We start from the raw sequence: 17861 nt of genomic DNA on the forward strand, positions 1-17861 counted from the left end.
AGTCACGGGTCATGTCCTGGTGGAAATCCCCATCACTTCTCACTTTGTTGTAATGAGTGGTATATGGAATACCCCTGGCCAGAAAGAAAGGTGCTTGCCAACCAACACTGCTTCATTTTTAAAAACAAGTTACAGTCAGAGCACAAATTACCATCAGGCCTAGTCCAGTTGTTACAGATTTTTGTCATGGAAGTCCAGGCATTTAAGTTTTAAATATCTAGATACTGGTCTGGTCAACTAAACTGACTCTTTTATAGGCAGGTTACTGTATAGAGATGAGTTCATGGATTCTTTTCTTTAATCTGAAAAGAGAGGTTTGGGACTCGGCAAGAATGGTAAAAACAGTAAATAGAAGAGTTGGAGGAGAAAATTCAAAGAACCTACAGGCTTCACACAGTTCTATGGCTCTGGTTGTATCTATCTGCCCACTTCCCAAAGGAATAAAAAAAATATTTAGATTATATTAATACACTAAATACAAATATTTACATTTAGTGTTTAAAGAACATCAAGAACATCAGGTACAAAAGACAAATAATACAGGGCTTCATAGAGAGCCCAGAGACTGAGAGTGGCCAAGGCTAACACTTGTGCCAGTGCACGTCATCAGGTGCAGCCCAGGATGGAAAACTTGCAATGATCTTCATGTTGTTCACAACTTCTAGCTTTCAATGCACTTCTTTCAGGTGAGTGCTCTATACCCAGTCTGTCCTACAACTGTATTTGTGATCTCTGTGCTTACCCCATTGATACAAAGCAATTACTAATATTCCTGTGGAAGCAGTAAGATGGGCCTTTGGCTTATTTGTCAAAAGTGAAAGGAGCTGGCACCCAAATATGTTTTCTTGTGCTTTCAGCTTAAAAAGAAAGACACTCACGGCCAGTGGGTCCAACAGAAAACGATGCTGATTTCGCTGTGTTCCATTAACTACAATTTAATACCATTGAGCTGGAATTGAGCCTTTGGCTCCTGCCCAAATTTTGAGGCTTCCTTCTTTTGAAAGAAAACAAATATACGCTTCATGCAGAAGATCAAGACAGTGGAATAAGGCAGGAACTGTTGGGAAGATCGCCACAAAGCTGCAATAAGCCAAAGAAAGCTTCTCTCTGATACTGAAAAGAATGAATCAAAACTACAAGACCTGAGGTTATGAAAGAGAAGAGGAAAGTCGTTCCCCTTCCTTTAAATCAAGGGAGAAATGCAGCATCAGACTAAGCCTTAAGCACAATCAACACTGGGGGGGGAAGGAAAAAAAAATAATAATCAGAAGATCTTGTTACTGACTCACACCAAGGAGTGCTTTCTAGACTGCAAAACCCTGAGGTAAGTAGGTAGAAAAGGAGGGGCACATCAGCTGTGGCTCCTTTTGTAATGGTTATTACTAACTGACTGCAGCAAATGTATCAAGCAGGGTTTGTGGTGTAGAAGATGGCTTAAAATGGAAGAGATTAATATTTCATACAGTAAAAGTATCATACAGATATTTCAAAGGATGGACAAAACACGCAAACAAAAATGCAACTGTGGCCACTTTTAAAATTTATTTTAAAATCTATTTAAGAGCTGAATTTGTACCTGCTGAATAGTGTCATGGAGAGTAGTGACATTACTCTCAGACTAAGACAAGGAGTATAAGATTCTAGTCCTAAAATTAATAGCTCTGTTTACAAGCTCTTTAAGATGCTGCCTATTTTTACACAGTGAATCATTACCCTTCTTTACAAAGTATATTTCATTAATCTTAGCAATGCACACAAATCTCAGCGGAGTTACTCTGCTTACATACCAAATCTGAAGTTCTAAGTCTGAACTATTTGTCACAGTATTCAACTTTAATAAAATCTGTATTTATTGGAAGATGCCATTTCCTCACATTCTCCTAAATCAAAACAACTGATTCCTGTCAAGCTGTTCCTCTCCCTTTTCCCCCTCCCCAGAGGAAAACCGTAAGACTTACAAAGAGCAAAATTCACTCCCTTGCAAAATTATGCAATCCTAAAAATTAGCTTTATCCTCCAGCTGAACTTCATCTACTAAGATCAAATGAAACTTCATCTGCAAGAAGATATTAGAGAAGTTAATACATCACTTCTGTTTTATAAAACACACATTCATTGTGATTTGCCATCAGCCCAGATTAAAAGATTCAATGGTAATAGTGCAGATCTTTGTTAGTGAAGAGAAGTATCTGCAAATCGCATCCCATTTTTAATGAAACAAGCAAAACCTCCTTAAAAAAGATGGTCTTCACACAATCATTTGCTGAAATTAGGTGCTAGGCTTATACAAAATATGGTTTTTTTCAAATTTATTTTTTTCCCCTACTAGCAGGCAATAGCCTGGGATGTGAAGCATTTACTTTCACTGATGAGCAATTGCTCAAATTGCCTCTGTCAACAAATTATTCACTTTACGGGACTAGTCACATCTGAAATGTATTTACCTGCTTTAGCGTTTATAGGAAGGCATCTTCAGCTTGCACCTGCACTAGCAGATTCACACAGGCAGCACAGCAGCCTTCTGTGCCTTCTCTTTCAAAATGCGACGCCGTATCCTAACACCTGAGCCATCACCTCGAGCAGGGAGATTAACAAAGGGCAGAGATCAAAGCTTTGCTGCCTGCTCTCCTCGGTATCTGGCCCTAGAAACATGCCAGACCTCTCACATTTGGCTGTTCCATGCACAGAATATACATTTTAATATCCAGGGTTTCATTCCCAATATTAATTCTTTCTCAACTCATTGTATCTAAAATCCGAAACATAAAAAGAAATCACTAAGTATTTTTGAAAACTTAGGCCCAAGACTCCAAACAAAAGCATGCTCTGTCCTCAACTTGTAAAACATTTCTGGGCTTCTAAACAAGCTTAATGCCTTCACACTGCTGGTAAATGTTTGCTTAAAAATATATTCAAACAATCCTCTTGCAAAGGATTTATAACATATAGACTGGAGCTTCGTTTTGGAAGGGTCATTTACATAGCACATCCATAAGTTTTAAAAAGCTGACTTCTATTTATTCTAAACTTTCCAATTACCAGTTTGTTTATAACAACCACCACAAGGAGGTCTTAGAGAGGTCACTCAAGAAATAATATATTTCTCTACCTACTTTCCCAACTATGCTCACAAAGCCAGAGTTTACTTCCTTGACTTGGCTCCACGAATAATCCCAGTGTCATGGTATTATTCAACCTGTAAACTGCTAATAGGCAAGAATAAACTACTAGCAACTTGAAATCATAGCGAGGTTAAACATTAGTGCTGCGCAGTCATATTATGCCATTATTTTTAGGCAATGTGTTTGCAGCGCAGACTGCCACAAAAGGGTTGCAAGCAGAGCATGGCTCGTACCTGTGCTACCCACATTGACAGTCACTTGAGGTGTCTAATATTTCTGATGTACAGGGAAAAAAAAAAAGAAAAAAAGAGAGATGTGTTCCCCATGAGAGCTGGAGGCAAAGAGCATCCCAAAAAAGGAAGAGAAAACAATATGCTGAATCCATCAAAGTTTGTTACTTCATAGACTTTTCACAGCCAAATAAACATTTTGCAGCTGGAGCTTTGCATGAGCCAGAATAACAAATGTCCTGAGACCTGCTAGAGATTTCAGATTAGGCTGCCTGATGAGAGAAGTTGATCCTGTGCATGTATGCGCAGACAAAAGTAAGTATTTAGTGTACAGGTCCTGAAGAATAATTACCTGAAAGCACCTTTCTTTTCTCTTTTTCTCCCCCCCCCCCACCCGGGGACTGGCAGGGTTTGGGGGCAGGGTGGGAGATTAGGGTTGGGTTTATTTTTTTAAGCACGTGTTGGACAGTGGCCTACTGGCACGTATCATGCTCTTCTGTGGCATTAGAAGTGATTGCTGACCTTACAACAGCTTCAGGTGGTCAGAGATTTGATGGGTAAATTCAAGCAGTGCCTGTTTTAACAGTGTTCACCTGGGACCTTGTCTTTCAGGCCCTGGTGCAACCCTGATACTTTTTTTTGCCAATCCTCAGATGTCACAGGGATGGCTCCTTCGAATACTGCCATCAGCTGGCAAATTCCAACATTTCTCATTCACAGGTTTTTGCTTTTCTTCTCCACCTCTGGAACAAGTTGGCTGTAGTCAAAGCTGCTCGCACAGGTGGCTTCTGACACTTTTGAACAGTGGGGTTCTTTTGGCATTGAGTTCCACCAAAAATTCTTAAGAAAATAAACTGTTTCTGGAGAGGAGACCCTGTTGTGAGTCAGCAGCAGTTGACAAGATGAGAAATCAGGGATAAAAATTTGATAGTGGAGTGAGGCTGCTAGTGGGGTGCCACTGAGATCTGCGGTAGGACTCGGGCTACTCAGTGTATTCATAAACGGTCTGGAAAAGAGATAAATAGCAAGATGACATTTGCTGCCAAGATGAATTTCTTCAGGACAGTTGTAACAAACAGCCTGCACAGAGCTGCAGGAGTATGTTGCGGTACTGGATCACTTAAGAGTTCAGGGGAAAAAAAAAAGAAAAAAAAAGGGAGATTAAATTCTACATCAGACAGCACAGTGTTCCAGGTGAAAGAAAATGACTCTTGCTATGCACACCAAGCGATGGGCTCTAAATTAAACACTGCAGCTCAGGAGACAAATTCCTGAGGTTGTTGTCAGTAGGCCTAGTAATGAATACTTAAGATGGGGGGGGGGGGGGGGGGGGGAGAGCAAACAAACATCAAGTTAAGTTTGTTACAAGAACAAAGTATGAAGCGGTCAGCATCACTGTGCCACTGCGCATAGTGCAAACACGTGCGTGTAGTTTTGGTCACCCATTTCAAAATGGATACAGAATTAGAACATGCAAAGGGACAGAGATGATAGACTTGGGCCTTTCCATCTGGAGAAAGACTACTAAGGGGATGTGATAAAGGGTTATAAAATCATGAATGACCTAATAGAAATCAGGGTAGAAGCAATGAAATCAACATGTGAAAGAAACAATCAAAGAAACAAACCACAATGGAGTTGTTTGATTGATTTGCAGATACTTCCCTTTCTTTCCCCTCCAAGACACTTCCACATCTTCACAATGACTGCTTTCTGAGGTTGCCAAAACCTGTCATGCATCAACTGAGAGTCCCTCATGAAGTACACATGTGGAGAAGTTTGCATTCTTGATGGAACTCATTGCCACAGGAAGCTGCTCAGGCCAAAATTACAAGTGTGGCCAAAAAGGGATGGAATAAATTCATAAAGGATAGATCCCTCTATTAAACACCATAGGGCAAAGCCACCTTCTGCTCAGACTTGGGGATGGATCATTCTATCCATGCCTTTCCATAGGCACCTGCTGCTATTCAGTGTCAGTCAATAACACGTGGAAAGAAGGAACTTTACTCCAAACACTTTTCTGTTCTATTACCAGCTCTCCAAACCGAGAGCTCAGGTTTGGTTTTTTTTTTTTTTAAATTCCTGAACCATTCCTATGTCTCTCATTGAGCAAATAGTAAAAGGAGATGCACGCTAAACGCACAAGGCTTCCAGGAAAGGTGTACTGTAACCTTGAGAGAAGCTTACATCATATGTAAGTCATCTGGATAATTCTTCCTGAAACTCAGCTGCTGGCGAAATAAACAAAGCACAAACTTCCCCAGATGTGTGCTTCATGAGGAATTCTCAGTCAATGTATGATTTATAACTTGGCATCCTCAGAAACACAAAATCATGATTCAGAGATGAAATGTAGATGTGGAATTGCTATGGAGGGAGACAGAAAGGGTTTATTCATAAATTAGTCCAAACTCCTGTATTTGTAAGCTTTTTCACTACTTCCAAATGTGGCACTGGACAACTATTCTTCCTTTAACAGTAAGAGGATTATGGCTGAGTGTTCAGATTCTCTTAATTTTCCGTATTTGTTAACCAAATAAAATTTCCCGTGCAAAACTTGCAGGGTGAGCAATTGCATTTTTGCACCATGTTTCTCAATAAAAGAGGAAAGGTAGGTTGTCCCATTGGGCTTCTGCTGGAGAAAGGTTTGCCATGCAAGTAGCAAGATCACCCCTACAGAAAGCAACCCTATTGATTATCACTAAAATTGGTAGTGAGATGTTATCCCATTTATCACTATCATGTTTATCGCATGCTGATCACTAAAATTTCTCCTGCTTATCACGTACTTACGACTAAAATTTTTCCTGCTGGACCAGAGGCAACCAACTTCAAGGAGATCCAGAGGACCAAAAAGATAATAAAAAAGAAATCTGTAACAACCAAAACTAAAGATGGAAAAAGGTACACAGGCTGAATGGAATTCCCAATCTAACCTCCATCCCCAGTAAGAAACAAAACCAAACCTATGAGGGAGCAGGAAGGAAAGCAACGGGAAGATGAAATCAGCAGAAACACAAGACAAAATAGAACGTCAAGGATTGAACAGCACCAATGTGAAATACGTATGTATAACTTCCGCATATATTTTGGCAAACTTGGCTGAATGATGATTTAGCCCAGCATTCATTGTTACCAACTCATCTGCATGTTAAAGATGTCAGTCCCCTTGTGCTGTCTACAGGCGTTTTTGACAGAAGCGTCACTGAGGACTCATCGGTGTTGTTTTCACTTGGCATCACTGACATCTTCCCTTTGTTTCTGAATCTCCTCTTTGTCCAGCTGCACTTCTCTCTCTTTTTTTTTTTTTGACTTTTTTCACAAGATGAGATTCTCCACCAGTGCCTTCTGCAGATGCTGCCAAATGAATGCAACTGTAACGTCACAGAGTTTCTCCATTCTGGCAGGCAGTCCCTTTCCTGAGACAAACTAGATGGCTAGATAAAACTGAGGGAGCGAGCTCATTCAGGCAGAGTCCAAAGCTTTCATTGGGGAAAAAAAAAAAAAAAGACCTTCTATAGAATTATGAAGGTCTCCCATAACATATGGGGAGGGGAGAAGAACAATTTCAGTAATTTTTAGATAAGAGCCTTGTCACACAGACTAAACACTGACCAAAGAACAACGAAGGATAACACACAACAGAAAATACATCAAGAAAGAGAATACATACAATATGTCCAGTAAACTGACAATTAATCCCACCTAATTAAATATGCTTTAAACAGTACATCAAAGACTTCTCAAATTCAAAGGTGGTGTCAGAAACAGAAGTGCAGGAAGATAAACTAGAAACATTAGAAAAGTGGGAAGAATAAGATATGGGAATTTCAGTCTAGAAAAAATTAGACTACTGCAACAGGGAGAGGAAGCAAAACCATCCAAATTTATTCACTGGGAGAATGATGCTAGGAAAAAGGGAATAGTCCAGGAGCATTGGGAGCTAGTAAACAGCATACTAGAAGTCACCGTGTGCATACTAGAGACTGGCTCTGAGTAGTTAAGCAAAAGAGGTACTGTACTGAAAATAAGGTAATTTCTAGAACTTGTAATATAACCTCAGCCTACCAGGAAAAAGCTGGGCTCATAGTGAAATCATGCATTCAATGGGACCCAAGAGAACACTCAACCAATGCAAAAAATAGCTGCTACTGCTGCTTATTAACTGCCTCTTTGGCATCTTCAGGGCAACAGGGAACTCCATAAGCAACCTCACTGATGGAAACTAGAAACTATTCAGAAATACCCTGTTCGGTGCTATCTCTGCCCCAGTGCCCCTCTCCAACTGACCAGCGATTATTTCAGCTAATTTTTTAGGTGAGCCAGAGTGAGGAGTGGATTCAGACTGCCTGCACGACCCACTCTGTCCCCAGGCACACCTCCTCGGAACCCACTGCCGGGAGAGAACTTGTCCTAAGGACTGACTGCACGAAATTTGAGGTGGGCCCTGCAAGCCAACAAGCTAGATGGAAGAAAGAACAAAACCTGCTGAACTTGGCAAGATTATAACTGATGGGAAACAGAAAGTACCTGGAGAATGAAAACTGTAGAAAAGGGATTACGTGAGTAAGGAGCAGGAAGTAAGGAATATTTAATTAGAACAATCAAGATTTCCTGGGACTGCAAAAAAAAAAAAAAAAAAAAAAAAAAAAAACAAAACACCAAAACCAAACAACCTCAAGAGAAAGAGGTAAAGAGGTCCCATAACCTGAGTCATTTTTATACCAAAACTGTTTAAAACTTTTTTAAAAGTGCATGGAGGACAACGGACCAAATGACATAGCAGGCCTTTCCTGATGGCTGCAAATGGTTTGTTCACTTCAGTTTTATCGGTGCAGTTTTACTGACTTGAACAGCATCACAGCAATGAGAACTGACTGATCCCTGAGGTCCCAGCCTTGCAGACCACGCACAAACAAGCTGCATTTTCAATCCCCAGGAAGTCCAAGGGACTACTCATGCATAGTAAGCGGACTTCTACATGCTGGAAGTGATGGATATACAAATTTTTCAGACTTCATTGTGCCACTAAGAAGTTATCTGTGAATAACTATTTTCACCCTACAGCACAGACAGCCGCCCTTCCTTCATTAATATTATTTGCATTATTCACTCCCAGGTCCAAATTGAGTCTCAAGTACTTGTGTGCATTTCTCCTCCTTTTAGCCTGCCCTTCATTCCTGAATAAATGCTTGTGACAGTTTCTTCAACTATATCTGAAGAGACATTGTATGAACTAGAAGCAGCGGAGCCAGTTCCACAGACTTCGCAGCCTCATCCATCTTCCCCCTTACCTATGTTTTGTTCCATCCTTTCATTTTAACTGGCAATCCTATGGATTATTTTTTTAAATGAAATAAAATACCCATCATCGATGCAATATTTTCTTCAGAATGTTTACTTTAATTTTGGTTTCCCTGCCTAATCTTTCTCACAAAGTAGTATGCATTCTCAAATCCTCCTAGCAAAATAATTACAAAGATAATCCAGCTGAGTGTAATCAAACTGCAGGGTTCTTTATTTTCCTGGCCTTTTAATTTAATTTCACATCCTGTGGTCTTAAAGAAATATTAGGATTATATCATCTTGTTATTGTTTAGATTATGTGCCTGTAGAAATAAGAAGCAATCAACTCTCTTCTTACCCACTGCCACACAGAAAACTCATACAGCTTATAGAATATTTTTGAAATAGAGACCCAGGGGAAGATCTTATAGATGAGCACGAGTTAGATCCTTAGCTACCATTTTCATTGACAAAAAAAAAGAGAAACGGATGGAAAGGTAGTATTTCCTATCCAGTTGTAAAGGAAGAGGAACCCTTATTTATTTGGTGGGTTTTGACTAATATTTTATGAAGTCAGTAACTGCTTGGATAAAATAATTTGCTTTTAAACTTTTTCAATGCACCAATATGGATTCTGATGTGATTTTGTGGATATTTTACCCATGGAAATAATCCCATTGACTTTAGCACCACCACTTGCACTTGAATTAGAGCTTCAGTAGCTTTCTTTGGATCAATACAAACCAGAAGTCATTCACAGAGTAGCGCTGGCATAAAAATAGCGTAGGAGAAGAATCAGCTACATGCCTAAATACATAAGTCAACCAAGCAATAAAAATACAACTTTTGTCTCTACACATGCAAGAGGACCCTGCCTACATCCTAGCAGTCAGCTTTGAGTTTTATGAGGATCAGAGCACATCTGTATTAATAAGTCTGAACACACGATCAGGGCTTCAGACCCTTCACTGCAAGCATCAAAGTCCTCAGCACTCAGATGTTCATCTTTTCAGTTGGGGAAAGAGAAATCATTAGCAGATCTTAGTTAGCAAAGCAGTACCTGGAAAGGGAACGCATCTTCCAAGAAGTAAGACTGAAATGACGCAGGGGTGGGTTTTTTGGGTTCTTTTCAATAGTAACCTATTGTACTGTCTGCAAGTATAGAAGAAAAAGGAAGCAAGGTCAACCACTGAACAGGTATAACACACCCCCAGGGCCTAGAAACAGCAAAGACAGAGCTGGGGCATTCCTTTTTAGCTGTTTCTTCTTTATTGCCTTCAAAATGGGGCAGCGCACACATCACACAGGTGACAAAGGCATGGATACATGCAGTAGGACCCATCTCAGGGCAAGACCATGGTTGAAGCTTTCATTCTGGAGCTGCTTATCACAAAGACACGTGTTAGTTTGGTTCAAATGCTGCTGGCCTGGTAACACTCTCAATAGAACATCCCTAAAAACCACCTCTTTCAGATATTTTTGCCTAAATTATCTCAGAATAGTTAATACAGAAATCTATATATAGTCAAAAATCATGCCTATGTCTTGGTTAAATACTGAAAATTCTTTTCTGAATGGACAATTTCAGTGACACTAAGTTAAAGCCTTCTCAGAAAAGGAATATATTGATAATGAATACAGGCAATCTCTTCCTAGATTTATGATTTTGCACTTGAGGAAAGCAGTCACATGAGATTAATGGAGCAAAGGTAAGTAGCCCTATTCAAACGTCCATAGTTAACGTTTGTTCTAGAAGTTTTACTAGTTAATAGCTTCTATGTGTTAATAACCTGAGAGATCATGACAGCTCAGTCCTCAATATTCTTTAAAGTGTTTACAAACCCAACAAACTAGATGATAGCAATTAGGCTATAAAAAAAAATAAAAATCACAGTTCCACAGCAACACCACACACAAAGGGGCATAGTCCTCTCTCGTCAGTAAAGAAGTTTGGGTGGAAGAGCTCTTGGTTTCTCCAGCATTGCCACATGCCAAGACCTGCTGCCCATGATTGCAATCTGGTGTAGTCAGCAACAAGGGAAAACTCCCGAAGAACAGAATGCCCACCAAGAGCACAGCTACAGCAGCTCTAACTTGCTCTGCATCAGCCTTGCTACAAAAAACAACACATGGAAAGAGGATTTCAAGCCAGTTCTACACACGCAGACACACAAACTTGCTCTAAGCCAGGTATGGCAACAGAAATAACTCCCTTCTGTAAAAGGAGATCTTTAGTCATTCAGACTTAAACGTGCTTTTCACAAAGGCCTGAAGACTCCTATTTTCTGAATTTCCTTGATTAGAATATAATGAAATATTCTGGACTCTTTGGGATTTTTATTTTTTTTCCAGAAAGAAACAGTTACAGGCTTGAAAAGGAACCTCATTTTTTTAAACTACTGGTTAAAAGCACGCTGTTGCATGCGAAGTAATGGCTGATTCTGTTCTTGGAATTTTTATATTTTTTTTTAAGTTATTGCAGTGGTGAAGAGCTTCTGTTGAACTCCAAAAAGAAAACTAAACTGAGTCACTGCATGCAAGCTTCCTCCGCTTATAGAGACAACACTTCCCTTACAAAGTGCTTTATTTTTATATCAAGGGATACAGGACAGGACCTTAGATTCTGCATTCAAAGCACCAGTTAATGAGTTGCTAAAGTTAAGTTGCAATAATCATATTCTCCATGGGGTTTTGGCTGTCGCTATAGTCACCTTTTTTTCCTTCAAAATATGCTTTTCATTGTTCTACTGCCCTTTTTCCAATTGCTCGGCAGCCAAGTTCTTGGAAAGCAATCGCGCTTCTTGTTTAGGATTTATTGCTAGTCTTTTGCCAATAAGGACATGCACAAATCTCTCCTGTGATCATCCTGCAAAAGCAAGCTAAAAATACAGCAATTTATGACCAGGCACATTTCACATGTTATATGGCATCAGTGTGCACTCATCAAAAAATTCTGAGATATAGAAAAGAAGGTCGCCCCTTTTGGCTAGGCCCATCAAAGGCTCTGCTTGGGTGCCATAAATAAGCTTATTTTAGAATCTCAGTCTACCTAAAGAAAAAACAAAAACAAGCAGCATTTGTGTTATGTTTTAGTGGTTGAAAGTTTTTTTCCTTTTACCAGGTTTAGATGGCAAGCTTTGCACATTACCCCACGTCTGAGAAAAATAATAGTTTATCTTCCAAATTAGCTGTTTTAAAAACTGATAACCACAATGAATAATTTAGTTATCACTAAAACTTTAAAGTGGCAGGAATTGCCTTTGAACACTATAGTGGGAATTTGGTTTTGAAATGTGTTTCAGGTTGTCTGAGAAAGCTCACGTGCACAGAAGCAGCTGGTAACAGGAGGGAAGACTGCTCTCATGGCTAGGAAGGAATGGATCATGATAAAAAGTATCTAGGCAATCATGATGCCTTGGTCATGCTTATCTGACCACATTGTTTGTTTTTCATACAAACATTATAATTTAATCATCAGCCTCTTTGAAGGACTTGTCTTTTATTAGCTTATTGCTTTTGACAGGCGGGGGTAGATTCATGGCTGTATGGATGTGCTTTAAAGCTTCTCTGGGTTGGGGCTGTTAAAGTTCCTCTGAAACGCTGGGTGACTCAGTCCTCGGTCTCTCCTGGACCCCTCTGTTGGCTCCTTGGTTCTGATGATGTCCTCTGTCAAACAACTTTAAATTGGGAAAATTAATTGGGATTGATTCACCAACCTGGACTTGCTGCTAGCAGCATGATGTATCTCCATTAGTAATGGCTAGATGATTCTGTGGTTCAGACATGATTGTTCTGAGACTCAGAAACAAGAAGGCTAATGAAAAGATCCAGATAAATGTTTCACCACCTCATAATTTGGGGTTCTTACTCAACCTGAAATGACTGCAATTGTTATTATTTTGCTTTTCTTTTTATGATTCTCATCTTTCTTGTCTTCCCTTCCCTGCTTATTCTTTTCCTCAGGCAATACGAGATGGTCCCAAATACCTATTTAGTTCCTAATAATTAAACCAGATGTATTTTCTACTCAGTCCTAAAAGAGACCAGCGATTTGTGAAATGGGATTGTGCATCCAAGAAATGAGAAATGATAGCTGAGGAAATAGCGTAAATTTATTCCTAATAAATTATAAATGAACTTCCAAATACAATAAAACTCTCTTTGTTACGTGTTCAGACTGGCAGACTTCTGAGTATAACAAGCAACTTATGTGTAATTTTGTGTCAAAAACTTCATATTCTGCAAAAAAAGATTAAGATTTCCTGAAATTTATTCTTTGCTCAAAATTATTCAGTGAAATACATTTTCACCTATGTGAACTGCATTTACTCTTTCTGTCGCTCTAATAAGATTACTCGTGTATCACATGGCATCAGTTAATTCTGGGTGTGCTTCTCATTGTAATCATCAAGATTTGAGCGCAAGTATTTGTATAACAACTATAAAACTCGCTCCCTGGTATTTCAGCTAAAAAGTTCACTTTGCATCGGGGGTTGCTTTAGTGCAACTTAGTCACAAAGGAACTTCCACAAGGGACAACAGAAAAAAAACAGTCCCAAGGCCAAAGCAAATGAGTTGCAAAATTTAAACCAATATTTGCTAGAAAATATTTGCGGTGGTCACTCAGCCCTACTTCCGAGTCCCCTACAAAAGTCCTCACCGCTGGACTTAATGTTGCAGGTCTACCTAAGCCTCCCTTCAAAACTAATCTGAAATTTCCCTTTTGCTACTGATACTGGGTTTGTGTTCCCCTGGCAATTGTGATGAAACTTCTGCTTTTTCTAACATCTGCAGTGTGGATCCCATCATTTTCCTTCTTCTGACATTAAGTACCACATTGCAGGCACCAACCTCCACATAATTGAGCTAATACAGCTTTTACTTTTGACTTAACAAGTGGAAATACACACGCATGTACTTGGCTTTGGCTATGCATTCACCCAGCTAAATCTACTGATGGAGTCTGCAGGACCTGGAGCAAACTTATTTTTAAATACCATAATCCTCAATGTATTCATTTGCTTTTACTCTTGGTCTTCCATATGCTGTCCGTCTTCTTCATCTGCAATGACATCCACCTACATTACTCCTTGCAAATTTTAAAAACACTTTACTCGCAGCAGCTCGCAATGACAACTAAAAATGTGGAAACATACACAATACAGACATAATACTTGTGGCTCTGATGTCAGGTACATAACTTGTCCTTCGTTCTTCATTTCAAAAAATTTCACACCCCCTCCAAAAAAGCTTTCAAAATAAATAAGCACCAGGCCTCAAAAACGTGTTGTTGGAGCTTCATCCATGATTAAAAGAAAAGTTGCAATCTAGTTTGGAGTAAATCTTGATAAAGTTCTGCCATTGGGATTATAGTTTACAGCTTAATATGACTTTAACACAATAAAACAACATTACTGTTACCATCTTGCTGAAGATGGTAGAAAAAGACCATAAAACTGAGTGGCACATTTAAAATTACTTGCAAAATACTGGTTCTCCAAAAACAGCACACAATAACTGTAATTAATACCAGTCTTTTAAAGTATTCCTAAAGTCTACTGAAATCTAAACCAGCGCTGTATTGCTGGTAGCAACAACTGCATCCAAAACAACATTACAAATGACAACAGAAAATAAAAATTCTCCATCAAAAGTCAGAAAGTTATAATTCACTGATCTGCTGAATGGAATAATACCTTTGCCCTTATTATTTATAGAGCTTTTTTGGGAGGATCTCAGGACTTTACTCTTTATCTAAGCCTCACAAGTTCAACAGCCCATGAGTTATATAAACATTATTTTACAATTTGAACCATTTTCCCAGCAAAAGAATCACTCCAGTGAAGGACTACTTGAATGATTTCTTTCACAAGACTAATATTGCTTTACTCGTACTCCCATAGCTTCAGAGTGACCAAAGCTGAAGTCCACACCAGCGGTCCCCGGCCTCGCCAACAGGCAATTCTAGGCACTTCAGAAAACAGTGGGGGAAAAAGGCTGCAGGCTGTACCGCACCTGAAAACGCCCTGTCTAGCAAGTGTTTTCAGGGAACAGAAGTTTGAATAAAGGCTTGAAAAAATGTCTTATTTCAAACAATAAGCAAATAAATAAATACATATATAAAACCGGGTTGCAACCGGCAGAAAAGGATCACATCTTGGCAGTGATGCTGCAACCGTGAGACGTGTTGCTTGTGCGTGGCGCTCATCCCCCAGGCGGGGGGGATACTCCGGATGGCCGGGGTCTCCGCGGGGAGCCCCCGGCCCCGCCGTGGGCAGCGCCCGGCTCCGCGCCCGCGGTGCGGTGCCTTCCCTCGGGCACGCACCGAGAGAGGGAAACACCTCCCTTCCCGGAGGGGGTGGAGGGAAAGCCCTGCGAGCCCGATCTGCCGGCGGTATCGGGGTTTGCGGGTTCTTGAGGACGGAGATGCCCAAGAGAGCCCCGCGGCATCCCAGCGTATTTTCACCGCGCCGAGCAGCGGCTGCTCCGTGCCGGCGGCACCAGCATCACCCGGGGCACAGCGGGGGCAGCCCCGGGTTCAGCCAGCCCCCGCGCCTCTCCGGGGCACCGGCAGCCCGGGGGCTGAGCCCCCGGTCCTTCTGCCCGGCTCCGGCTGGGGACAAACAGACTCTCAACAATGGGCATGTTTGCAGCAACATGATATCACCTAATAACGCCGAATAAGGCAATGACTGTACGTTGTAGCGATACGATCCTGCCGGTCTCACCACACGGCGCGGAAAGCTATTTGCAGATTTGCTAAGCCCTTTTGAATGAATGCATCTGCAGCTGACCTTTAACAATAGACGCTGAAATAGCACAATCTGTGGGACCAGATTTGAGGGGGGGGATGAGGGGGGGGATAAGGGGGGGGGGGGCGGGAAGGGGGAAGGAAGAGATGGGCGAATATTGTAATCTCTGCAATCTCATTCACTTCCTTTCCCAAACCCCCGTACACAGAGGGGAAAGCGATATTTTCCTTTTCACCGGGGCTGAAAAGAGCCGTTTCCAAAGCCGGCTCGGCCACATGGCACCGGGACCGGCGCGCAGCCCCGCCGGTACCCGCCCGCACCCCCGCGGTCATCGCTCCGCGGAGGGGCGACTGCGACAAGGATGCTCTTAGCCTTCCCTCCCCTCCCGCCGCTCTCTCACCTTCCCTGGCTTTCAACAAGACGGTGTTGGCAACGATGTTTTCCAGCTCCATTGACGAGCTCGGGCAGCGTAGGCAGGCAGCGGCACTGCAGCAGGACGTCACTCCCGAGGTGCGGAGTCTCCGGGCGACCACCCGCCTCCTGCCCCTAGCCCGCTATCCCCCCGTGCATGATCCCTGCCTTCCTCCCGTCTTCTCCGCGCTTTCCCCCCCCCCGCCCCGAGCGGAGGCGGCGCTCTCCGCGCTGTCTTGCTCCCGCCGCGCCTCGCCCCGCTACTCCATCCTCCCCCCGGTGGTTTGAGGGCTCGGGAGCTCCTGCCTCCCTCCCCCGGGGGTGTGGCACGGCGGAGCGGTCCCGCAGCCCCGCGCAGGCGCCATCCCCGCCGGCTCCGCGGGGCCGGGCACGCCGGGACCTGTAGTCCTGGGGCGGCCCTACAAGCGTGCAGCCTTCCTCCGCGGAGGGACGGCGGGGAGCCCCTGCCCAGGAGAGGGCGGGGGGAGATGGGGGGTGGCCGGCGGGAACCGGCGGGGAGGAGCAGGGGGGCCCGCGGAGCGATGCGCGGAGCAGCCCTGGTACCGGGCGCCACCCCGCGGCAGCGGCCCCGGGCCGGGCCGGGCCGGGGACCCCGGGGCTGGAGGCACGGGCTTCTCGGCTTGCTGGGGATCTTAAAAGTCGCCGAAGGAGGTACCCAAGGAGGGAATCGCGTCTGCTCTGCCGCACCATTATTTCACCCCGATAAGTGGTTGTGTGAGACATCACCCACTTGTGGAAAGTTTGTGAATTTTAAGCGCTGGGTTCCAACATAAATTGTGTTCTGGCTATACAGGAGAGATGCTCCTGTCAGCATGATCCTCATTTTCCTGGCAACAGGGTAGATCGATTCAGCAGGTCAGGCAAAGAAAGAGGAATAAAACCGACCCATTAACTCTCACTAACACTTTTCCCCCATCTGCATTTGCATTGATTAAATCCACATGAAGCAAATCAAATTAACATGCACCTTCTTGTAAGCGGAGCATAGATGCTACTTTTTCTTTTTTCTTCTTTTTCTATTGTACCAATCATATTTCTTTCTACAGCAGAAATGACCTGCAGACGGCCTAGAACACATTTTCTCAACATAAGAAATAAATGAGAAATGCATTTAATGGATAATACCTTGGGCATTAGGATGAAGTGGCTATAAAGCCTTTTTTACCCGATTAAGTGTCAAGGGTTAGAACTTTGAAAGTCATTGTGTGTAGCAGGTGGCACCGCTATGTACAATCTTCCATGTCCTCTCTCCTATTGCTTCAGAAAATGTTCAGCCTCTGGAAACACTGCCATATTGTGGTTACTTTCTTTGTAATGCCAAGTTCTATATAGCAGCAGTGTCTGTAAGTACCGGAAGATTTTTCTCTGATTAAATAATTCTTAAGGGAAAAATTGCTTCCTGGAAACCAGAGCCTTAGCATAGAGATGAGGCTCCTAAGGAGTGTCTGCCCTGCTTGTTGTTTGACCACTTCTGTGCAAGGACTAATGCTCGCTTGTAAACAGAGCAAATTATGCTTAGGTTGTAAGTGCACTGCACATCCCTGGCCAGCTTCTCACTAATGGTCATCACAAGGCCAACACCAGCATCAAAACGTGGCTGATGTAGGAAGACAAAGTTACGCCTTTTTTTACATATGTTTTTAATGCTGCAAGCAACCTCTCTCTTCAAAGGAAAAATGGAAAGACGTGCCTCAGTCCCCATTTTCTGAATCAGCAGTCGCTGCAGCAGCAAACACAACTTCTGCTGACAGCAATGGGGTATCAGTGCGCTTCCCACATCCCAGGGTCAGGCTGTTCAGGGGGGAGGGATTTACCTTCACAGGAGACTCCACAGCAAGCACTGACCGTGCTTGGTGTGTAACTTTTATATAGGTGCCAGAACGAAAAGGGCGGGTCTTGAACATCTTGAGTTGCACTTGGAAATCAGCACGTGAACCTGAGGGCTCTACTGCTCCTCTTCTATCTAATATCCTTTACCTAATATCTATATGTAGCTCTAGATACTCAAGTGGTAGGCACACAGTCATCCACAGTGT

At 42.4% G+C, this 17861-nt stretch overlaps 1 protein-coding gene across 1 annotated transcript in view; it reads right to left on the bottom strand.

The window, feature by feature from the left end:
* GRK5 (G protein-coupled receptor kinase 5) overlaps positions 1-16059 on the bottom strand; it is a 170293-nt gene extending 154234 nt beyond the window's left edge. Inside the window, exon 1 of the mRNA XM_063338271.1 lies at positions 15794-16059. Coding sequence (XP_063194341.1) covers positions 15794-15845 — 52 coding nt within the window. The 5' untranslated portion in view covers positions 15846-16059. The remainder of the gene's footprint in view (positions 1-15793) is intronic.
* Between the last annotated feature and the right edge of the window lie 1802 nt (positions 16060-17861).

Source organism: Chroicocephalus ridibundus, chromosome 6 (genome assembly GCF_963924245.1).
Source record: "Chroicocephalus ridibundus chromosome 6, bChrRid1.1, whole genome shotgun sequence".
Taxonomy (NCBI): Eukaryota; Metazoa; Chordata; class Aves; order Charadriiformes; family Laridae; genus Chroicocephalus; species Chroicocephalus ridibundus.